This window comes from Melopsittacus undulatus, chromosome 1 (assembly GCF_012275295.1).
Source record: "Melopsittacus undulatus isolate bMelUnd1 chromosome 1, bMelUnd1.mat.Z, whole genome shotgun sequence".
NCBI lineage: Eukaryota > Metazoa > Chordata > Aves > Psittaciformes > Psittaculidae > Melopsittacus > Melopsittacus undulatus.
This window is the reverse complement of record NC_047527.1, coordinates 146,565,612-146,590,981: the sequence shown is the minus strand read 5'-3', so window position 1 is coordinate 146,590,981 and position 25,370 is coordinate 146,565,612. Positions and strand designations below refer to the sequence as shown.

The window sequence follows — 25,370 nt, the reverse complement described above, 5'->3', positions numbered from 1 at the left end:
TGGGTTGACATAAGTGATGTGAACCATGAAGTCAGAAAAAGTGAGCTAGCTGACTTCAGGAGAGAATTGACTGGGAAGTAGAGGCTGGAGAAGGGAAAGGACTGTGCTTCAGCTGTTTTTTAAAGGCCTGGTGATAATAGTAAGTTGTGTAATCCTTCATGTGATTTGTTTGAGATGAACCAAACCGAAATGCTTTTTTATGGTCAGTTTGAGGTTCATTAATTGTGTTGGTATTTAGTGTTTGGCTTCTGAGCTTCAGGTGTGATCCTTACTTGTGGTCACCTTGCAGGTAATACTGGGAAGGTATTTATAGATTGAATAGCCAGCAACTCTGAATAGATCTTGCAGTCTGATGTTTCTCCTTTCCTGAGGAATTTGCCTCTGTACAGCTGGATGGGGCACCTGAGTTTGCTGTATTGAGACATAACAGAAATGCATCTGCTTGTGCTGCACTTGTCTCCAGGAGTTAAAAAGTCACTTTGATCTTCACAGCAGTTGATAGTATACTTGTGGCAGACTTAAACAACACCTTTCTGATGAGAGCAGCCCTGAGGAGGGCAAGGTGAAAGTGCACATTAACGGTCAGCACATGTAGGTTTGGGGGCATTATTTTTTGTTTGCTGGGCTTTTTTGTTAAACTGTGATTTTAGCATTTATCCCAAAGCAATGCTCGAGTGCTTTATCTTCTGTACTCCCACCTAGGAGATGCTTCTGGAAGTCAAAGCTGACTGCTTCGTCTTAAGTCTGCACCTTGTTATCTTCCTTTCTTTCTACTGGAAGCAGCTTGTTCTGTTGGTCCAGGGTAAAAGGCACTGGTTTTGAGACTTGCTTCTATCAGTGGAAGAAACAGTGCAGGGAACACATCCCATGCTCCCGAATGGTACAGCTGGGACATGTACTGCTTGTCTGTGTGGGAATGTTTGCTATGCTCTAACTGAAGGAAGCAAAGGGTACTGCAGATACTGCCTTTAAATGCTCATGTCTCTGATGTTAACATTTGTTTAAAGAAGGTTAATTGCAGGCAATTATGTGCTAAAGGAGCTACATCACACAAAAAGTCAATAGTACTAGGAAACTGTAACTTTGAATTAATGATAGAACAGAACAGTTATGCCAGAGCAATTTATTTAAGGAGGCAGCACAGTTTTTTACTATAAGCTGCTAAAGTGTGATCTCTTGGGTTTTCTGTTTTCTTTTTTATAACCTGATAAAAAGGCATATTTGCCACCCCCCACTGAATTCTGAAAGTGAGTGAATAAAGGACCAAGTATTCTGATATTAGACATGCTGTTCATTAGTGGTGAATATTTAAACATAAAACAGCTCTATGAATTAAACTGTGTCCATTAGATGGGTTACTTGAAGGCAAAAGGCACAGTTGTGTTTACTTAACATGAGAACCTCAGAGTTTAAATAGCTCCTATTTATTTTGTAATCTGTGTCTATGGCAAGAGTCAATGACTGTTCTACAGTACTGGTGACTGAGATTTCATTAGTGTATCTTGAAACTATGGCAAACCTGCTGGAATCTTACTCTTTTCCTCTTGCTGTCCAGCCCGGCATCCTGGGAGCTCATAATGCTGTTCAGACAACATTTACCCTCTATCCAATTGGGATAAATCCCCTAGGTGGGCCATCTCAAAATTTGTGAGAAACAGTGCTGGTTGCTTTCTTGGTAAACTGGCTAAACCTTTAAAGGTTTCATATTAAACTCTGGGTTTAAAACCCTACTATTTATATACAGGAAACATTGTCTGCTCTGGAAATGCCTGCAGGTCCTTATCTGAAAGCAGTCCTGGTCTCCTGATTCCAAACTCATTTTAGATAGATGCTGTATGGCTCTAAAATACCCTGAGGAGAACAAACCCCAAAACAACAGCAACAACTAAGCAACAACCTGAAGCCAAACTAAACCCCTTAATCTCCAAAAAGGGAAGCAGAATTAGAAGAGGAAGAAGGACTCTGGTTGGCCCAAAGCCACTAAGGATTTTTTCATTGCTTGGTGCTTGATAACTCTAGAAAAGGCTTGGTAGAAGAAGCTGATCTCACATGAATTTTGTACTTACCCCTTGAGGATTATGGAGTTGGCTCACTCCTGATAAATGTCAGTGTAAAGCAGCAGAGAACCAAGCCAGCTGAGCTGGTCATGACCTTATATACAAAGTGATAATTAATAGCTAATGAGACTGGTGAAGCATGGTTCTGAAGTGCAGGAGACTGCATCATCTGGACTGCTTAGAAATTGCAATTGTAAATTGCACTTAGAAAATGGAATGAAAACCATCTTTTGCCATCATGGGCAGAAAAATAAAAGCACGTGTGCCATATATGTCACTGAAACACATGTCTTCTTCAATAGTTAGGATACCCAATAAGAATTATTTGTATATATGAGGTCAGAAGGTAGAAAAACATAGGTTAGATTAATAGAATACCTGATTTTAATCCAGACTTTTATTTTAAATAAGAGTGGCTGATTTAAGTTTAAAGGAGGGGCCTTTCTTGTTGCTTTTTTCTGACATAATTTCTTCCACTCACATATTAGTAAGCTTAATACATAATTCTCCAGAGCCTGTTCTCCTGGACTAGGCTGTACTCTGCAGTAAATACAGAACTGTAGCATCACAAAGAATTGAAAACCAATTCTTCAAAGAATGGAAAACCAATTGAAAACCATTTATATCCTTACACTACTTCACTCTGAGGTTTTTCCCATATATATCTTTCTGAACTATTTCCCCTTTTTCTCTTATCAATTGTGCTAATCTTCACTGAGGTTAGTCAGCCTGGGACAACTTAGACTAAGATAGAATGACTCTTCTTCACTGATGTTGACAAGTGCAAGGTCCTACACCTGGGTCAGAGCAATCCCAGGCACAGCTACAGGGTGGGCAAAAAAGAAATTCAGAGCAGCCCTGTGGAGAAGGACTTGGGGGTGTTGGTTGATGAGAAAATGAACATGAGCCAGCTGCAGTGTGTGCTTACAGCCCAGAAAGCCAACTGAATCCTGGGCTGCATCAAGAGGAGCGTGACCAGCAGATCAAAGGAGGTGATCCTGCCTCTCTGCTCTCTTGAGATCCCACTATGGAGCACTGCATGCAGTTCTGGTGTCCCCCACATAAAAAGGACATGGAACTGTTAGAACAAGTCCAGAGGAGGCCACGAGGATGATCAGGGGACTGGAGCACCTCCCATATGAGGATAGGCTGAGAAAGCTGGGGCTGTTCAGCCTGGAGAAGAGAAGGCTGCGTGGAGACCTCAGAGCAGCCTTCCAGTATCTGAAGGGGGCCTACAGGGATGCTGGGGAGGGACTCTTCATTAGGGACTGTAGTGACAGGACAAGGGGTAATGGGTTGAAACTTAAACAGCAGAGGTTTAGATTGGATCTAAGGAAGAAATTCTTTACTGTTAGGGTGGTGAGGTACTGGAATGGGTTGCCCAGGGAAGTTGTGAATGCTCCATCCCTGGCTGTGTTCAAGGCCAGGTTGGATGAAGCTTTGGGTTATATGGTTTAGTGTGAGGTGTCCCTGCCCATGGCAGGGGGTTGGAACTAGATAATCTTAAGGTCCTTTCCAACCCTAACTATTCTATGATTCTATGTTAATTAGAGAAAAGCTTTGATTTGATTCTGCTCACCTGACTCAGGCAGTTTGTTCCACAGAATTCAAAAGGACCAGGTCAAATACACCCTTTCACTCCTGACTGAAGGCTGGCTTGCTTTTGTTGGGTTGTATAGCCAATGAGTTACAAAGAGCTGCCATCTGACAACAAAGCTGAAATACTTTATGATGTTTGTGAGGCAGACAGTGCAAGTTGACATTTCCTCAGGATTCATCAGCAGTGTGACTTTCTGAATTTTCCTTGTTTCTGGCATTTCTGAAAAGGAAGGAGAAGAGAAGAAAGAAATTCTGAAGTTCCCAGCTACAATTCCTTATCCTCTGTCACTCGCTTCTGGCTTTGTGGTGGCTGCAAGTGAACTCTTTAGAGAGGATGTTTCGAAAATGGATGTTGCAATTCCTGGCATAGGATATGTGTTCAGGCAGCGTGGCCAGGAGCCATGGTGGAGCACATGGGACGTGCAGTGGAGATTTTTTGCTTGTAAAAATGCAGACAGAACTTTAGCTAGCATTTGTCATGAAAATGGCTTTACTTTGGATGGGAGCTAAAGCTGTGCAGGAGCATTTGATGCTGAGAAGATACTTATTTGGCTAATTCTGCTCCTAGTTATGCCTCTTGAAGCACTCAGGAGAAATGGTTGATTATCTAAAAGCACAGCAGTCTGTAGTCACTGTAGAGAAAAAACATGGCAGAGACACTTTTGGATTTATGAACCACATTTCAGTGAGATAAACAACCTAAAGACATCTGCTTTTTCATCAGACTGGATGTGTGTGTCATACCAACTTGGCTTTCCATGACAACTGGCTGCTGTTCTTCCTGGCAACTTGCTGGGATGCCTCCAGGGCTCACATTTGGGGCCACTCCTGTAAGGCCTGGACTGAGTTTACTATTAATGGCTTTACTCCAATCAGAAAGAAGTGAAAGGAAAATAACAAATGGAAAGAGAATACCTGTAGTTCTTTAGGCTGGTTGTATTCAGTGAGTATTTCAGTGGAAAACAGTGGAAAGGTAAAAAGGCAGCAATATAAAATTTAGATTTTGAAAACATGGTGGGTTTTGTATGCTGAAAAGGTCAGCTGCACATTGAAGAAGCAAATCTACTTGAGCACATGAAACAGAGCACTGAAGCATTTGCATTTCTTCTAGCTGGTCTGTGTGTCCTCGATAAATCCTCATGCAGAAGGGACTGCCCTTGCCCCTGCTGTGAGTGTGGGAGCATCACCTTTGAAGAGATTATACTTAGTACGTATCTTTTTATAAAGCCTTAGTACTCGCAGAGAGCAGTGAATTAGAAATGCCACAGCTGCACATGAACTAGCTCACAACAGTTGTTCTTACCAGCTTCTGCTGAGGCAGCTTTCCGTTTTCAAAGGAAATGGTGGCCAGTGACTACGTGTCTCTTGGAATCTTAGAGCAGAGTCAAACACAAGGTTTGTACCAGGTTTTACGTGGGGGATGTTATAGACCCTGCCATATTCTTCTAGAATCATGTGGAAGAAAAATATGCCCCCAAAATGCTTTGCCCAATTCCTCATAAATCCGCTTGAGCTGTAAATGAGTTTGCTGCTGAATTCCCGTACACCTCATAAATTATAGTAACCTCAGAGAAGAGGAACTAAATCACAGCTTTGATTTCCAAACTTGGTTCAGTTTGATGTGTTCAAACAGTGGCAACACTTTCACCTGTTGTCCTGGCTCCAGGAATTATGCAAGATGGAAAACTGTGTTCCTGTGGGGGAGGTTGGTTGGTTTTGGTGTAGCTTGCTTTTCTTTTTTTCCCAACCTGTGTTTTTAAGCTGTTCTTTCTGCAGCACAGTTGAAGTTTCATTATGAATTTGGTAAGGATTTGTATGGTTAATATTTTGAAGCATTCTGCAATTAAAAAGTGACAAGCAGCAAGTAGAGATATATATGCCAGCATTATTTCAATGTGCTTTGCAGTAATGTGACCACAGAAATGATGGTTAGGATTTTTAATCGGGTTCATCCACGTTTTGAGCATCCAAGATATGATTTAAAAATTACTGAGCATCTGGCTCCCATATTCTGGGGTGAATATTGTTAATAACCAAGGAGAAGAGCAGAAAGGAGATGACATCAGTAACAACTAAAATACAAGTCTTTGGAACATCTGTGGCATACCAGCTGTCCCAGAAGCATCATCATCATCTTCTGTTAGAAGATATCCTCCAAGGCTTAATGTACAGCACTCAGATATGCTTTTTCAGATACTTTGCTGACTAAATGATACATTTGAAAGATACTTGAGAGTTGTCTTTCCAGAACCATGCACGTACAAGTCTTGCCTTACCCGGGAGATGCATAGGCATCTAGGCAATGTGTCGATCCCTCAGCAAAGAAGGGGCACTGGTTTACCAGTTTTACAGTTATCTGTTACCTTATTTTGTACCACCTCATATCAGCCATTGTTTTAACACACTTTTAACTAACTCCTATTCCCTTCAGAGATTAATGCTCTTGAAAAGATAAATAGTAAATGTAGAAAGATGGATTACTTTTTCATTTCACTGCTCATTGCTTTCCTTTCAGCTTCTTGCCTGACTACATCAGTGGTGATTTTGATTCCATTCAGCCTGAAGTCAAGGAGTACTACAAGGTCAAGGTAAATCAAATCTCTGATGAGTTTGTGTGTTAGAGCATTGTAGGATCCAACCCATTAGTGCCCTCAGTGGTCATTAAGTGATTCTGACTCCATTGGTTTCCTTGAGTTGTGAAGCACCTTACCAACTCAAGATGTGCTGTGCTCGGCACTGTACTGATGCTTAAAGTAAAGGTGGGAGGTGTGGTCCTGCCCAAACCTTGCTGGAGATTCTGAGCAACTAGGGTAAAACTTCCTGAGAACTCTGTGCTCTCTTTTACTCCATGAGATACAGAGCAATAAGGATTAACCTCCTGTGATTCCCACACAGCTGGCACCTACAGACTTTCTACGGAGAGTCCCTCTGACTTTTTTCCTTGTATGGCTTTTCCTTCTTAGCTGCAGATGGAAACATCTGTCTGTTCCTCACCCACTGAAGCACTGAATTACACAACTACTTTTGCTTCACTAGTGGAGTGCTCTCTTTAACAGGTTTTCAGACAAATGCTGCATACATTAATTTATTCCCAGTGTAGCCACCGTGTTTCCAGTGAGCAGCATAAAGGTACACTTGCATTTCTTTGGTGCTAGGGCTCAAAATTCTGCCTTAATTATGACTTGTTTGGTATTTAACACTTCACCTGCCTGCCTCTACGGGCTTATGTGCTGAGCTCAGTTCTTTACCCTCACGTCTTGGACAACAAGTTTCTGCAAAATCAGAGTTTTCCTCAGTGTGTCAGCTTACCTTTGCAGCAGGCTGTGCTTGCAGGAGCAGGAAGTGTTTGATCCTTGTGAGCTAGTGGACTTAAAAGGTCTGTGATATGTCTGCTGCTAATTCAATGTGTGAGGTTGAGATTTGCCTAAAATCCCTCCTAATGGACTCAGGATCAGTCATGTAGAACAGAAGGTTTCCAACAGTGAGTGGAGGGCTGGAGGAATGTGTAGGACTGTGTTTGAGTCCTTCTCTGAGCACTGCATAGGTACTTTTTCCCCATGTTTTACCTCATTGAATTAGAAGGAAAAGTGTATGATGACTGTCTCACTTGGGAGAACAGCTCAAGGAGCTTTGGTTACAGCTTGGGAAGTGGAAATAAAATAAAAAGCTTTGGATTAATGCTGTTCATTACAGACTGGGAATTTATGACCTGTAAGTAAATGGTGAAATCACAAGACACACTGCTCTGTTTGCCATGGATGTTGGTATTAACACTTCTATAAACTGCATGTTGGTGGGTAGGTAAGTCCTAAGGAAGAATACGGTTTAAGGATTATCCAAGAGACAGGGGAGATGGAAGAGGTAGGAGGGGGAAGAATGAAGTAGGATATGGAAGGGGATAAACTAAGCCAATACAAGAAGGACATGGACCTATTGGAGCAAGTCCACAGGAGGGCCATTCATGAAAAAAGGAAGAGAAGATTGATTATGGCCAGGAGAAGGGAGAAGCTATCAGATACATGGAGTAAATATGAAGGAAAGTGAAGCAAGCAGCAAGTGCTAAGTATTCACTCTCTGCACCCCTGTCTGCCTTCATATATGATGCACAGGGGAAAGTGAGACCAATTTTTCTGTCACTCAAGCTTGAGTATAGATTCATCTGCCAGGTGGATGGCAGGTGGTGTGGAAGGAGTTGGAGGTACCTTTGGTATTCTGATTGCCATGATTTAATCTATACCAGGAATTAAAGGGATTATTTTTTCCTTTGTGTTTGTGAAGCTGAAGTAAATTTCTCTGTGGATTTTATAAACATGCTTTATAGTTCTGTTAAGTATGATGATTACAGCAGAGTGCCAGAGTGACCTTTTTGGTTTAAATAAATGCTGTCCATATTGACAAAAATGAATACCTCATGACTCTATCTGAAGATAGCACACCACTGGTTAAGAGGTGTTACTTTTGCACAGTAAAGCTTATGACCAGTGGTTATTGAGTTATAAAACATACTCATTTACAAGTGTTTGTGTCAAAGACAGCCTAGGGTAGCACTGAGTAAGAAGGGGGAGTATTAAAATCTGTGTGTGAAACTAATTATGGTTCTGTAAAGCACTGTCTGTAAGTTGTGTATCATAATCACTAAAGGAGGACAGACCTGACTCCTCCATCACACCAGCTTCATGCCAGGAGGTTACTGCTAGACTCGGGAGGTTTTCTACCTCATTTATGTGATGAAAGCAATAGCAGAGATAGGCCACTGCATGAAACATGACATACAGGTTTCTGAAGCCGAATGGTTTTACTGGAAGGGATATCTTCAAGCCAATTCCTTGGTGTTTTCAGTTGAGCAAGGATTACATGACAAGTGTTTCCGTCTTTGCTTAAGGAGGATTATTGTTACTGTGTTGGACTTTATTTAAATAAATCTCATCTGTATGAACCAAATAAATCCATTTTATCTCTTAGGTGTGGCTTCCCATAGTTAGTAGATGGAAAGGCAAAAGTACCATTTCTTCACTTGTGTTGGAAAGTAATTGTGTAGTAGGCTTAAGAGTGGGATGTGCAAGTGATGGGTTAACAGGTGCTTTTGGGAGAGAATAAGTAAGCATGCATCATAGATTATTCAGCTTTACTTACTTTCTGCAATGTTGGGTTTGCCTTATTGGCTCATCAGTTAGGTACTTGTAGTCTTTTAGTCTTTTAGATTAAGAAATTACTGAGGATTTCTCCCGTTTCTTAGAATTAAATTATTAAAACTGGATAAAAACTCACCACAACTTGAAATGGAATATCATGTGTAAATTTTCCTTTTAAAATCAGCTTGCACTATAACTGAAGAATAAAGAATAACAATTCAATATTATTTTTTATTCTGTATATTTTCTGTCATTGTTAGAACAGATATTGAGAAGAGGTTTTGTACTTTCATGATAAATATGAATGTTCATATGATGGTGTGATGTGCTGGCAATCTCTCTCTGTAGGGTCTGAAGTGCATTAGAAATGACACTGTACTAAGGAAGGTGATATATTTGTCATTGCAGTTTCATCTGTTTCTTGCTTTAGCTAAACGCTTCTATTACTGAAACCTTTTAAACATTACTTTGAAGTTAAAGCAGCCATTTGTCTTGTTATACCTCAAACAAGGCTCATTTTCTGAAGTTTTGAGACCAAAGCCATTATCTAAAATTAAACCAAATCTATGCTTGTGCCTAGAAGCAGAAGGTTAAATCCAGTGCCCTTTGAAATCCAGATTATGCTGTTTATTAAAATTCTATTTTGGCTTTTCCGCTAAGCAAATTTCATGTGCTTTAAGAGGCTTCTGTAGACTTAGACTCTGCTTCAGATCTGTAATTAGATCATAGAATTGTAGAATAGTTAGGGTTGGAAAGGACCTTAAGATCATCAAGTTCCAACCCCCCTGCCATGGGCAGGGACACCTCACACTAAATGCTGTGAGCCTATTTACAAGTCCAGTGCTTTTCCTATTATCTTTTCTTTTTAAGCTCCATAGAGCTGCTTATTTTTGCAGGCACTTCTGCAGCTGTAGCAGTTTCCCTTTCCTTTTCCTATTACATTTCTAGGGTTTAATGGTTATCAGGTTGTAGGAATGTTGAATAGGTATGGTGTGGCTATTGCCTTTTTGTTCCACAATGGTGTACCTATAATTAGATTTACAAAATCTATTTGCAGCAATGTAGTAGTGCTTGTACATCTCTGATTTCTACACTTTCTTGCTCAACTGCATCCCTTAGTGTCATGTTCCATGCTTGTTTTCTGAAGCCAACGTTTTAAATCACTTTGGGAAATGACAATATTAATTGATTCCCCTCAGTTATTATCATTTAAATACATACAAATACATTGAGTTTTTCTGTGACTACTTTACTTTTTACCCCTAAATATTAGTATTTTTTAAAGAAATAATTTTTAATACAGGAGGGGACTTTAAATATGAAATTTGACTCACTTAAAGCATTCTTGTTAGAACAAACAGTTTTCCAAGAAAAGCATGGCTCATTTTAGGGCCTCATTTCTTTGGGAGGGGTTTTAAGGTTTCAGAATGATCTATAAATGTTTGGCAGGTAGATCTGAAACATTTCAGTCTTGGCGTTGAACAGGCTACTCCTATTTGGCCATCACCACTTAAGCTTTCAAGCAGTGCCTTGTTTTATGTGTCCTGCTGAAGACATCTCTGAGAACTATAAAATATGCTGTGCTTACCCCAGTCCAACTTCTGATGTGTTGAGGGTCCCCAGGGCTGTGCTGGGGGTGCCCAGGGCTGCCTGCACCAAGTTATACCTTTTATTTTCCTTCTTTTTCTACCTATGTACATTCATTAAAAGAGCCTAATTGTCTTAATAAAATAGAGGTTCATCAGGTTAAAATAATATGTAGAGCTGGGATGGTCTCATTATTAATAGCTTAGACTAAATTGCATTGCAGTCTAGGATTTTGGACTGGAAGCTTCCCGTATGCCTTAGTCATGTAATTATTCAGTAGGAGCTTTCATATGAAACAGTTCCATTCTTGAACAGTGTATCAGAGGGCTTGTCAAGATTGTGCTTCCAGGTGAGTTGTGTAGGTGATTTGGGTTATGCGGTATTCTTACTCATGCCAAATGAAAGTAACATCATAATGTTCCAGAAATGTCATAGATTTGAGAGAGATGCTGAGCTCATGGCACTTTTGTAAGGACAAACATGACAGACAGTCACACCAGGTCAGACCAGAGGCTCATTCAGGCAGTGTCTCATCTCAGCAGGGCTGGTACAGAATACCTTTGAAAGTGTAAGTGTGCACAGTGATGCTTCTTTGATATACTTGTTCATCTCCCACAGATAATATAGCTTAAAGATTTCCTATCTCAGAGGTGGTATCTCTGTATTTAATCACTCCATGGATTGATTTGATTTTCCCCAAGTTAGTTTATGCACTACACAGATGAGACTGCAAGTGTCCACAAAAGAAATGTCAATATGTTCCCCAGTTTAAGTGATTCCAGTAAAGAAAAATCTGTCTTTTGGATGTTACTTTGGTTTTGACTTTTGGTAGTCACATTGGATTCTCCTGGGTTTTTATCTTGTGATAAAGAGTGAAAGAACATACTCTAACGACCTTTTCACGCCTGTTGTGGTAGTATTAGTATGATTGTGCCTGCCATTCCTGCAGGTTCACAAGAGGGGGCATGTGGACAGGTAAACCAATGGAATATTGCATATGCCATTAAATTTACGGCCTAAAAGTATGTTCAGCCTTTACATATGTTTGTGTTCTGCTGCGTTAGTGACTGTATAATGGCTGAGGAGTCCCATTGAAGAGAGCCTTCATAAAGTAAAGGGTTTCAGGACTCTGGGCTTATGCAGTGCTGTGTTTATGTGCTGGTTTAATCTTGATATGATTCTTTTCTGTTTTCACCAAGGATGCAGTTTCCAGAAAACAGTGTATCTGTTGAAATGCAGGTGAGGTTTGGGGGGAATGGACATGACAAACAAACAAAACCAACCAAAAGCCAAAATAACAAATTCAGTTATACAGCCCTGCTTCTTTTCAAGTAACGTGTGCTCTTTGTGTTACCTCCTGGAGTTGCACACCACTCCTGTCTAACCTGAAGAAACAGCTAAATCCTACTTGTGCTGTAAGATCAATATAGTATCACTGCGATTCAGCAAGTTTTGAGGTCATTGAGAGTCACTGTGTATATTTATTAGGACCCGAGTCAGGCTCTAATTTATCTGGTAGGATAGAAAATGCAATTTGACCAAGTTCTCATTCCCTAAAAGAAGCTACTCTATTTTCCTTTGCAGTATTTTGCTACTTGTTATGTAGCTTTGGGAGCCAGTGTATAGAAATTAAGTGATCAGACTTTTATTAGAGGCGGTTTGTCTTTCTTTTGCTTCGGTTAGAAATGACAGTTTGCAGGTTACGAGCTGTTTTCTCACAAGTGCCTTTGCTGAAGCTCAACTGCCTGACAGTAGAATATGCAAGAAAACAGTGCACCATATAACAAAAATGATGCTGGTGGTATTTTAGTCTTGCATCCAATTTCAGTTTAATATTATGTTGCAGGATGAGATTTACTTCTCCCTTTCATTGGTTATGGCCCGAGGAGGGGAAAGGGTAGAATCTATATTGCAGTAGTATTTGAGTTACATCTGAGAGTTTTAGAAAATGTAATGTGGTGTTAATCTCTGACTGAAGTCATTGCTCTGCTCTGCCAGCCTGCGATGGAGAAGATAAGGGAAAAGTTGAGAAAATAGAAATGTACCAAATTAACTTCATTTCCAGTGCAAGGAACGCACACAAAAAGATGTTTTAAGCAACAGCTTTATCTGGAGGAGGAAATTGTGTTATTGAGTTATTTTGTGATTAAGCTTCTTCACACAGAAGAGGCAGCTTTCATATGGTACTAGTGGTTGAAGACTCAGATGATAGGTCTTTTGAAGTGTAAGTAGGATTTATACATCCGTCTCTTCTTTTTGTACACTTTAAGATAACATTGTTCCTGAAACACAAGGCCCAGTGCCTGTGGACTGTTCATCAGAATGGTTTCCAATGAAGCTGCAGAACCCACATCCTCATAGCTCATGCTGCTCTAATTCAAGTTCAGCCCAAATGCCCTGTGGAATACGTAAGCTTGATTGTGTTGTGGGGAAGCCCATTAGCTAGCCAAAACATGAATTGGGCCAACAACAGGAACACAACCCTTGGCCATTAACCAAGAAAAAGGTTCCTAAGATCCTGATGCTACAATATTTAAGTATTTTAAGAAGCATCTTGGCAGCCTTTGCAAGTGATTTTATTGTGCATCTCATCAAAGAGCAGGCAGGCAGCTCTCATTTTAGAAGCAAAATGAAAAGATGCAGTCTGTTGCTCATTTCAAAGCAGGAAGGTTTGCTGATGGGCTGGAGAGGAGAAATGATTCTGACATGCTTTCATACACGTGGAGCAAGCAGTTTGGTGAGTGCATTCTTTTGCTTTACAACGAGGATGTGAACTGCTCAGGATCATTCTCCTTAACCTCCAAATTACAGAGGCTGATTCACCGAGACCACCATAAACTTTGCTTCTTTATCTTTGACACAACTGTGACCTTAAAAAGGCACAATACATTGGGTTACATGATCCAGGGCTACCGTATCTTTACTTACCATATTACTCTCATGGTGTTTACACTTGCTTCTCTTACAGCACTACAAAGAGCAGTTATGAACCCTTTTTTGTTATAAAACCACAAGGAAGCACGAAGATTAGATTTAGTCTATTTGTGTTCATGCAGATAGGTGAATGCTCTACAAGGCTCCAGATGGAAAAGAGAAAATGGTTTCCATTGTTCAGGTAGAAAAGTCAAAAGCTTTTGCAGCTTGTCAATGAAACAGAATAAGCTAGAGTTGCCAGATCTGAACTTGCCTGTATTCCTTAACTTAAGCATGGAAGTGTTGTGTTATTTGGAGTTTTGATATAAACCAAGATACATGTGGAGTCCAAGAGGAAAATTCAAGTGCAGCTTCTGGAGCACAGATGGTTATTTTACCTTACTGAATTATGATTTGGTCAAAGCCATGTGAAATGCAAGATTTGGTATTATAGCTGCACCCAGAAATAATACGAGATAATAAAGGTTGCGTCACTACTACTAGGAGGAAATTGAACTTAAGATGTATTTTTTCCAGAGAAGACCATTAGAGGCAGAGAAATACCATTATATGGGGGTGGGGAGGAATGAAAGGAGTCAAGTTCTGGCAGCTTTAAGTACAGCTGGCCAGGGAAAGCTCTGCAAATTGGAGTATTTCTCATACATCATGCCTTCTCCTTTTATTCTTCTATCCTGTAATTCCTGACTGTAATATTCTTTTGGGCTCTTGCTGTTCTCACTGTCACCAGTAAGCATTTGAAGCTCTTTTTCTGTTTCAATTCTGCTGTTTTCTTTGAGTGCTCAGAAGAGCCCAGCAAAGAGGGGTTGGATGAAGGTTTGATAAGCTGACTGTGCAGGAAGCTCAATTGAAACCCAGTGAGTCTCAGGACTAGTGTGTGTTAGTGTTCTGAAATGCTGTTGCAATTCCTTCATTTGAAGAAGCTATGATGGTCCTTTATTAAAAAATAATAAAAGCTCCTGAAGTCAGATAGATGTGGAGGTATCATTAGAAATGAAAACAGTTCCCTATGTGGTAAAACGAGTTAAGAAGAAAAACAGAATGTCAGGGGAGAGGAAAATGAGGAATGGAAACTGAGAGAAAGGCAGAAGCTTTTTACAGAGTTAGATAAAGGTAGGCATTTTAAGAGAGAAAAATAAAGGTAACATCAGCAGAGGTACCAAAGAGAATGGGATAGAAACAGAAAAATTTCCTTGACACATCAGCAAATTAGTTTTGCTGTCATTTTTTTGCAGCTGTGAAGAAGTGAGTGTGTATAAGATAAACACACACACATGGAAACTGTATTTTACTAATCCAAAAGTGAGACTTTTGGTTACTAGGAATGAGTGCATGGGTGTTATTTTGTTGTTTTGTTTGGCTGAGTTTTTTTACTGTTTCCAAATGATTTTGTTCAAAGTTAAAATAGGAAAACCTGTGTTTATTCTATTCTTGATCAGGCTTTGATGGGAGTTTCATCAGGTGAAGAATAGAAAATCATACAAGCAGCTTAAAATATAGAACTACAGTGGAAGCTGGAATATTTATAGTAATCATAGAATGGTTTAGGTTGAAAGGGACCTTAAAGCTCATCCAGTTCCAACCCCCTGCCCTGGGCAGGGACACCTTCCCCTAGAGCAGGGTGCTCCAAGCCCCATCCAGCCTGACCTTGAACACTGCCAGGGATGGAGCATTTACCACTTCTTTGGGCAGCCTGTGCCAGTGGCTCACCACTCTCACAGGGTGTGTGAACTTCTTCCTTACATCAGACTTCCCCTGTTTAAGTTTTAACCCGTTACCCCTTGTCCTGTCACTACAGTCCCTAATGAACAGTCCCTCACCAGCATCCTCATAGGTCCCCTCTTCAGATACACGAAGGCTGCTCTGAGATCTCCACCTTCTCTTCTCCAGGCTGAACAGCCCCAACTTTCTCAGCCTGTCTTCATACAGGAGGTGCTTCAGTCGTCTGATCATCCTCGTGGCCTCCTCTGGACTTGTTCTAACAGTTCCATGTCCTTCTTATGTGGAGGACACCAGAACTGCATGCAGTGCTCCAAAGTGGGATCTCAAGAGAGCAGAGAGGTAGGATCACCTCCTTCAACCTGCAAATTTACAGGTGTTGAGACTGTTTTGTCCAAATCCTGCAGCAGCTGCTGTGATAACGTGTATTGTGTTGAAGCAACTGTTAATCCAGTTGAAACAGCTAATTAAGAATTTACTTTGCATTTATTTGATAATAACCCATTGAGTAAGGAACTGGCAATTCACCGGGAGTTGACGTTGCCAGATTTCCATCTGATAAAAATGCAGCCTTCAAGAGAAGCCTTCTTTTGAGAGCTGAAAAGACTTTCCTCCTTTTAAGCTCAGCAGCAGGAGAACACCATTAGAGAACAGAGTAGGGATTAATCGTGGTCTATAACTGCTTATTGTGACCCAGCTCAATTTTTTTCCTGATGTTTTAAAGCCAGACTCTTTTCACATATCAATATGCAGGTAAAGTCTTCATTTGTTTTGTACAGCATCTACTGTTTCTACATACAGTGAAATGTAGCTGCTGTGCTTTGGTGGTTTAGATTCTTTATATTTTGATCACACTGGAAATGGTATTTGGAGGAAGAAGTCAAAATTGCAGACCTGCCTGAAGAGGCATCTCAGAGTTTGCAGCAGACTAATAACTGTGCTGGGTGTTACTGCCTTGGCTGGGACTCCTGTACTTCTAGCACTAGGTTTGTACTAAGCAATTTGCTGTGGACAGAGGGAAGGAATAATGACATGTAATGGTCTCTGTGTTCCTATTCCCTTTCCTTGCATCCCTGTTGATGTATTCAGATCCTGCTTCAAAAAGACTTGTGAGAGGTAAAATGTCAGTCTTTGTCTAGACAATTTGATGGGATAATAGTGCTCACAGTGGGGGGAGACTGTATCTTTCTGACTTCAAGTCAAACGTGGGTGTATTTCTCTGGACTTTAAGATACATTTCCTAGTGGAAATTCTAACAGGGACAGTAGTGTGGAGCACATTCAGGCATCAGAACATGCTGTGTATCTTATATTGATTGCAGGGTTTTGAAGAAACTAAATGTACTCGTCTGTACCTGACATACCTATTGGGGTGTATTTCTGATGTGGCATCAACACATCTCTTACACAGCTGAATGTGGGAGGAGCTCTTCAGAGTCATTCAAATAATCTTTTCTTCGATAAGGTTGTGTTCTCAGTATCTTGAGCTGGTCCCAGACTGGAAGTGGGCCATGGCCAGTCTCAGTTTCTCTCTGCTTTGCTCCCCTTCCATAGAAAAGCCCCCTACTAGCTGTGAACCTTCAGTGTTTCAGTGCTTTAAATGAAGTACAAGTCAAGTCTGTGCCTTGAATGTAAAACAAACTTCTTGCTTCACTGGAAAGTCTTTTTGCACCAAGTACAGGACAGCCCTGTGTAATGTTTTTTGTGTCAATGCTATGGTTATGCCTCAGCTCCTTGCAGACCTGAAGTGCAAGCAGATGCATAGGCAGAGAAATAAAATCATATGGGAAAGAGGATAATTACTTTTGATGTTTTTTGACAAGTTCTTCTTGAACTTGGCTTTATATAGTGTGAAAGATATAGGTATGGGTTGACAGCTTATAGATGCTGTGGAATAGCTCAGAATTCCCTGTAGCAGAAGGAAAGTATCACAGAATCACAGAATCACAGAATCCCGAGGGTTGGAAGGGACCTCAAAAGATCATCTAGTCCAACCCCCCTGCAGGGTAACCTAGAGTACATCACACAGGAACTTGTCCAGGCAGGCCTTGAATATCTCCAACGTAGGAGACTCCACAACCTCCCTGGTATGGTGGGTATGGTGGAGCAGGAGAGAGGTATCAGTGTACACTGAGTGGTTAAATTAGTGAAGGAAACTATCACAAATTTAAGGGTCCTTAGGGAGCACTATTACCACTTCTATGGTGTACTGTTTGTGGCAAACTCAGGATGCTTTGAATGGTTAGGATAAATCTGATACGGTTTGATAAATACCAGAACATTTTGTAAAGATGGACTGTCTCTAAAACATCTTACTGGTGTTTATGCTCTCTCCTTTAGTTAAATTAACTTTCAAAGGTGCACAGAAGATAATACAAGGGAGAATGCCTTCCTCTCCTGTTGTCTGTCAATAGATCATTTATTTCTTCCCATCAAAAGCCATCCCACTTTCCTCTCTTTTTTCTCCTTCCTACTTCCAGTGATTCACCAGTTTAAAATGATTGCACCTAAGCCTTTCTTGCTGGGAGTTTTGTCTGAGGTGTGATTGAAGTAAAAGCATTACAGTTGGACTCAAAAACCTGAACTAAAGCATGGCAGGAGAGGCTGGCTTTGAAATTGCATCTTCAGAAGTGCATTAATTACATGTATTTGTTTAGTAAGGATTTGTACAGTACACAAACACACTTTCTAAATGGTCACCTCTTCTTGGAAGTGATAATGATGAGGCTATGCAGTCACAGGCATTTCACCCCCAAATCAGGTTTAGAGGACCTGTCTTTGGGCTTCGATGATTCAGTGGAAGGGTGTTTAGGATGTAGTTCTTAGGGCTGCTGGCAGCAAGTGTGTGATGAGAGGAGGTCTCTTCCAGTTGCTGTGTTGGCAGATAATACAATTTCTGAAGTCTGCTTGTTAGGAACTTTGGTGAAGTATCCACTTGAGAAACATATAGTGTGCTCTACATACCTTTCAGCAGTTAGTAAGTATCTAGCAGCTACCTTCTGTATCACTGTCTCAAATTTAGATGAAACATAGAAAACTGATTGGAAAGATAAAAGCACAGGATTTGTATTTCACTGAAATAATATGTTTCTCTTGAAAAGTAGGCCTGATTAAAATGAAAAATGTGGCACTTTGTTAATAAATTCCTCAGTTTAGTTTAAAATCATTCAAAGTAAATAGTTTTTTTAAATGAGCTGCTGAAAGCTTAAGGGGGACAGACAAAACTGGCTCCATTACCCTCTGAGCATTTGTAGCTGAAGTAAGCTAAAGAAGTTTTTATAAGGGTCTACGGGAAAGTCAGAGATGTATTTTTTGTTAATCATTATTATTTTATTGTAGTCATTTGACTTCAGTTCAATGCTTAGGTTTGAAAAAAGTAGAATGGTTTATTTTCTCTTTCAGTGTATGAATAAAAATGAGGTATGAGATAATGAGAAGTGCTACTCATAAAGTGTGGAAGGGCTTGGTGATGAGAAACGATCAATATTATCTCGAGTTCAATCACGTATGTCCAGTAAATCAGTTCACTTTTAAATGCAAGAGGTGGTTAGATAAGCTTATTTATGTCTCTGTAGCATAGAAGATTCTTTTATTGAGTAGAGGATAAAGACACAACTGGGGGTTTGGGTGTGGAACAGAGTGAATTATGATTTAATGTAGACTGGAACAGTAGTTGGACAACATATGTAACCCAGCTAGAATATTGGATAAGGTCAGCAAGGAGTAACTGAAATGCTTTGTTTTCTACTGTACAAGAATCTTGGCAGCAAAACAGAAGAACTAAACCAACTGTTACTGGTATTCAAATAGATTTTTACAGCTTTACCAGAAATATGGTGAAGCGGCAGGCAAGGATTGAATAGAAATATTATAAGGCATACAGTGATCATGAATAGCTGGAATAAAAATAAAGGTTAATGTGAAATAACTTGATCTTCAATCTTGATTTAAGATCCATTGAAATAAAATCAAGCTGCAAATTAGAACTGTGATGCTGTCAATTGGAGGAATGAGCCTTCCAGGAGATTGTAGCTGGGCAAAAAGAAGCCTGAGTGATTTTAAAATGGATGCTAGAAAGTGTATGAGAAGTATTTCATGACATGTTTCCTGTAGCAGCACTGGATTGAATGTGATGAGACAGGACAATCCCACCTATCCTAGATTGTAATGAAAGTCTTTCATTGCTTTGCAAAATGTGAGATGTTGGTTATGTGCATTTTAATTTAATTCCAATTTCCATCTGAAAGCTGCTTGATTTAAAGAAGAAAAACACACAGAACTGTTCGTGTGGCAAATGAGAAGCAGCATTCACCATTTCCTAGAAAAATACAAAGATGTATAAAATGAATAATCTGATTTAAGGCGTATTTAGACAGAGGGTGTGGAATCTAAGAGTAAACTGGACAAACAGTTCTCGGGCTTGAGTGATCAACTGAGATCAACTGAGAAAGAGCCTTTCGTTTAGAAGGTAGCTTTTTGTTCTCTTTATAGTCTCATCAGTTTAGATGCTTCTGTGACCTTGGTGAAACCAGCTCAACTCTAAAGAAGCCAAGTGTATGGTTTACAAGTTGTAATTCTAATCATTAAACAGTGCAGGTGATGGGTTTGTTTGTTTGTTAAGCCTGTTTAATCTGCAATTATAAATACCCTTGAAGCAAAACTGGATTTTACAATCATTGGGTTATTTTTCTTCTGCATGTTTTTAATAGCCACTTTAATGTGACCTGATGTGATTTGCATCTGTCGTGAAGGTGTATTTCATTTTAATGACTTTATTGGTTAATTTGACAATTGATAGATTAAATCTTGTTAAATAATGTAGGATAAGAATGGCCTCTATTTGAATGTTGATACCAACATTCCCTTTTTAGTATTGGAAAATTAAGTCGATTGTTACCAAATACTGTTCCAGTACTTCCTCCCTCCCCCAAATCTGATAGACTTCTTGGTGATTTCTAAGGAATATAGCAAAAGCTAGAATTAGAGCAAAAGCATATGTCCTAATTTTTTACATCAACATATACAGCATTTTGCTAACTGCTGATATGTGCATTTTAAGGTGCAACACTGGATTTTTCATGGAAAATAAGAGTCTTTCTACTTACAGAGCTGAAGTTCCCTTTTCACTTAACCAAATTTACTAATCTAGATGAGTGACTACTACAGTGAATGTGTGTTTTTCAGTAGAGCTTCAAAGCTTTGTGCCTTTGATCAAGAAATGCAAACAAGATTCTCAGGTCACATCCCCTGTTTGACCTCCAGACGAACCAGCCACTATGTTTCATGCAAATTTTAGGTAAGAAATTCAGACAATCTATCATACAGAACAGTGTACAGATACATTCATCTGATTAGTCTGTCTGAGTATCCTGGAAGTACTGTACTCGAAATAAAGTGGAGATGCATCTTTGCTGTAGATAAATGCAGACTTCTATTTGCTGTCATGCCCTTCTGTATCAAGCAGCTTCCACATCAAATGTCCAGTTTGTGGTTAAGGAATGGGTTACAAGCCTGTAGTTGTGATTGATATTTTATTGTTTTTTATTATTTATGTTACCCTTTTGCCAGGTACTGCAGAATTACAGTGCAAAAAGAGAGAATGCGTTTTCCTCAACTAAGGCAGGACATGGATATAGTGTCATAGGGAGGATAAGAGAGACAATGAAAGAAATCTTGATATTTATGATTATTTATTTTTTCCTGCCCAATCAAATATGTTTCCTTGCCATGATGGTTTCAGAACCAACAGTCTATCTGATCTGGTTGTACTGCAGGCTTAGTGCTTCTGGCTAAATTCCCTCAAAGTCATTAGCAACATTCCTCATCTTTTCTCCTTTCCCCTGCTCTTTCCAGCCACCTTTGCCAGCATGGGCTTTGTTTCCAACTTTTGAGGCCAACTTCATTAGGTGTCTGCTGGGATGTCTTTATCCTGATTGACCTGAGTTGTGTCTGCAGTGCTCCAGAGCCTGAGAACATGACACAAAGGTGTCTGCAGCAGCTCTTCTCAGAGCTGGCATGATGCTTGTGCACTTGGGATTTACTTGTCCTCTGCTTACGGGTCATGGGCTGTGAATCATTAATACAGGAAAGTCCTTAAACAGCTGCCCAGGAGATACACAGAATGCTTGGAATTCAGAATACTTCCAGAGCTTTGCTATGCCCTTGCTAATTGCTTACTATGTTTAATCATAGCATACTACTAGTTGTTTTTATCATTCTGTAGTATAGGAAGTAATAAAGTCTGCTGTGACTCATTTTTCATCTAAAAAAGCCATCTGTGTAAGCATACTACTGACCAGAAAGGCTATTGCTGTGGTTCCATCATGTAGACAGTGTTTATTCTCCCTGCACCCTGCCTCCCTGGAGTTTTACTAATAGCTTACTTAAAACCAAGTGCTTGATTTAATCCTGCCAGTGCCATTTTGCATCTCTCTACAGAAGAAGGATGGCCCAAGATAAATCAGTAATAGAGGAAGGGATGATGTTAGTTTAGGGATGGGGTAATGGGATAATACGTGTTATAATACAGAATATCACTAGCAATTTCAGTTTATCAGGCATATCTTGCAAGGAACCTTTGTCCAACATTGCTAGGCCAATTTATTAACTCATTGATCCATGCCCATGTATTTCTGAATACTTTGTTTTCCTTGTCCCTTTTGCTTTATTGATTTCATTGCACATCCCTGTACTTAATCTAGAAGTCAAATGTATGATGTTTTTGTTTGCGGTGTCACAGTACCCATGAGCCCTGTATGCTCAGGTCATCTTCTTCCCTGCCTCTCCGTTTGCCCCCCAGTCTCTTTTGAAAAGAGCAATTCCAGAACGGGGCTTTGCTTCCCATTTAAGTGAAGTTCCTGTTTTCCTTCCAACACAAGATGCCTTGTCAGAAGTTTTCAAAGGTTGGTCAAGAACTTTTGCCTTCCCTGAATTGCTTGCATTCTTGGCTTGCATCATTCCAACCCCACCTATTGTATGATTCAGTATTTGAGAGTCAATTAATGCATTTATCTCCTTTCAGTCACTAGGGAAAACTGAGTAAAGGAGATCCTCGGGGTTTAGGTAGGATATAGGTGTCTATATCCTGTTCCACCTCCTTGTACTGTGCTGTACACATTTAATACTATACTAATCAGCATCTGGCTCAGTCTACTCCATCCTGTTGTTTCTCCTGATTATGCCAGTCCAGAGGTTGGAGGCATCCTCCAAGCACAGACACTGGTGATGATGTAAGTTTGAAGGTATAACATGAGATAACTTATACAGAACTCAAGATGAGTTACAGATTGCTAGAAGTTAAGAGGAGATGCAGATGGAAGTGGACTTTACATGATGTAAACGAAAGAAACCCCTCATCCCTGTTCCTCACCTCAATTTAGATTTTTTGAGAGTACAAACAAGGAAGTTTGGGGATGGCAGCCCTATGCAACTACATCAACCATCCTAATGTTGACTAATAACAGCAATCTGTCATACAAACATATCAAAATAATTGGCTGTGCTTCACTGGTAATGTTGATCAGACTGCATGGCAGTACCTTCTGTCACCAAAATGATTTACAGTAAATGTGCAGATGTTACTTACAGTGACCTCCTAATTCTTCTTGAACGAGGGACTCTATTTCTTCTTGCACATGATAATCTTGGCTCCTTTTAAAATGAGCTCTCTTCACTCTCAGCCAAATTATTTGGAACAAGTAAGTAGTTAATTAAAATGTCTGGTGCTATAGCACTGTCTGAAGTTTAATATTAGCTAAATTTTGGCTGAGCTTGCAAGGAATGAAGGAAAATGCTCCTACTGTCAGAAGAGAGGCATTATCATGGTCTTTTGCCAAGCATCCTGAACACAAAGTTTTTCCTTAATGGTATGCTCTTATCTAAGTCTGTGATAGTTTTCTTCTACTTCAACAATCCAGCCAAATCCTTTACTTGCATAATCATAATTAGAATGAATCGATCACAGTGATTTTAGTTTTGGTTGGGTTTTTGGTTTTTTCCCCAATTAATCCATTAAAACAATGTATTTTACACTCCACTCTGTTTCATTCTGATACCAGATGGACTGTCACGTTTAAAAAACTACCTGATTGAAAGCTGCAGTTTTGAGTTTCATTTGCATTACGTGCACAACAAAAGCTGGAAAGAGTTGAAGTATGGAGGGAATAAAAGTACTGACTTCATATAAGATACCTACAAGTGTAACAGTGGTTCTTCAAGTTTACATGAAGAAAGTATTGAAAACCTGTTTTTTTTTTTCACTTAGTATAATAAAGTTTGATCAGAAGAACAGCTTTTGCTTTAAATCTGCTGCAAAACCACTTCCACTGTGGGTCTCCAACGTGATTCATTCAAATGAAAAAATAGCGAGTTGCATACTTCCTCTGTTGTGGTATTTTTATTTTCACTTGATGCAGCATGTAATTCTAGAGTGCTTAGGTTTTGAATTTCCAAAGGAAGCAAAAGCTTCTGTGATGGCTAAAATGGGGATGCAGAACAGATGACGGTTGCTACCTTTTTAAGCTTTTTTTTTTCTGTAAAAGTCAAGGTGAAGAAATGAAGTATTTAAACATTTTACTATAGGAACAGCACAGATGTTCATGCATAGCTATGTCTTCAAGAACTGTGGAGGAGACGTGGGTGTTTGTCTTAAACAGTTGTTTATCTGATTAGGATTATGGCTACTTTACATGTCTGTCTCATGATGGTGGTTCTTGCTGTATGGACTACCTTTTGAATGTGTATTTTCACGGTGCATGCTAGAAGTATTAATTTATTGCACATGTGCAGAATTGAGAAGGAGAGAGACCAGAACTTGCAGGACTGAGATGGAGGGCAGCCAGAATCAAACCCACAGAAGCTAGGAACCATTTAGTGCCCATGTATGACTGTGGTGCTATGCACTGACAGCTTGTCCAGATCATGCAAGATTCCCATGGCAGCATCAGTGGCTGGACCCTTTGCTGATAAATGTTGTCTCAGTGCCTTGGATGTGGATTATGAAACTGGAGGCTGCAGTGAATAGTAAAAGTTAGGGCATTGTCTCCAGATGCCATGGGTGGACAATTAGCGATTGGGAAGACACTGAAAGAAAGGCCTTGCAGGAGTTTTTTGCTTAAGGGAAAAGTCCTCATTGTCTGACTGTACTGGCATCTGTTGATGTTTAGAATATGATCTGCAGCTTGAAAAACAAAGCATCTCAACAAATAATTTCTGAGGTCCAGCTCAGAGACAGGGCTGACACCTCAATATGTAAGGAAAAGCTCAATGAATTCAGGCAGAAAGGAGAGCAGCTCTAATGCATTGTCAGTAGAGAAAGGCTGCTTTGTATACACCACAGGTATTGCTTGTGTATTGGCTTTAGCTTTAAGTTTTCTCTATTTGGATGCTAGGGATTTTGAAGCATAAGTTTGAAGAGAGTGAGCGTAACTGGGCATCACTTGGACTGGGGAGATGTGTAATGCCTATGTGCAGTGAGGGATATGGCCAAATAAAAGACTTAAGTAAATATCAGGAGAAGCACCTAGAGGGATCAGTTGTGGTGTGGTGCAGAGGTCTGATGGAGAGAAGCAAAACCTCTGAGGCATAAGAAATCCTTTAATTAAACTGAACACAATGTTAGAGAGTGTACCAGAGAGAAACTTTCTCTTTAGAAAGATGGACAGGATAACTGAAAAGGTTAGTTTAATCTCCATGTTTTATCATCTGATTAGTGTATTAATTGCCTTCTCACAGCAAATCCAGCCCTGGAAAACATTTATTGTTTTCTTTGCAACTGTCCTTACACCTTCAGAAATGTCTGACAAATATTTAATAGGATGGGTTAAAAGGCAGTTACTATCATTGCTTGAAATTGCTTTGCAGGGAGAGGCTTTTGAGTGGCAGAGTAAGCTCATAGGGGTGTTCTGTGCCTGCTCAGTGCAGACATACAACCTGCCTAGCTGTGAACTGTGTCATTGGGAAAACCTACATAGGTCTGAACCAGCTAGCTGGCCTCCCAGAAGCAGTGACAGTATTTACATGTGTTTGTTCAGACTATAGCAACCTACTGTTACTCCCTGTATAACCAGGGAGGACAGAGATTTTTACATAGAGCCTAGACTGAACTTTGTTGCCAACTAAAGCTCAGTTAGGTCCACTCCAGTTTGCAATCACAGCACTGACTGGAAAAGAGCCAAATATTCTGAAAACTTCAGAACATGGGGAGTATGTATCTGCATATATTGCTATCTTCACGTGGACCTGCTCCAGACTTACAGCTCAGGCAAGATTCAGTCAAAATAGTATGTGTGGAAGGCTTTCATGAACCAAAAAAATGTCGAATTGCCCCTTCAAAATGTGCACATATA

At 40.0% G+C, this 25,370-nt stretch overlaps 1 protein-coding gene across 2 annotated transcripts in view; it reads left to right on the top strand.

Moving 5' to 3' along the window:
• The window catches only part of TPK1 (thiamin pyrophosphokinase 1), a 284,733-nt gene that overhangs the window by 134,624 nt on the left and 124,739 nt on the right, over positions 1-25,370 (top strand). For both annotated transcript variants that reach the window (XM_031047165.2, XM_031047166.2), the window contains one exon: positions 6,172-6,244. In XM_031047165.2, coding sequence (XP_030903025.1) covers positions 6,172-6,244 — 73 coding nt within the window. The remainder of the gene's footprint in view (positions 1-6,171; positions 6,245-25,370) is intronic.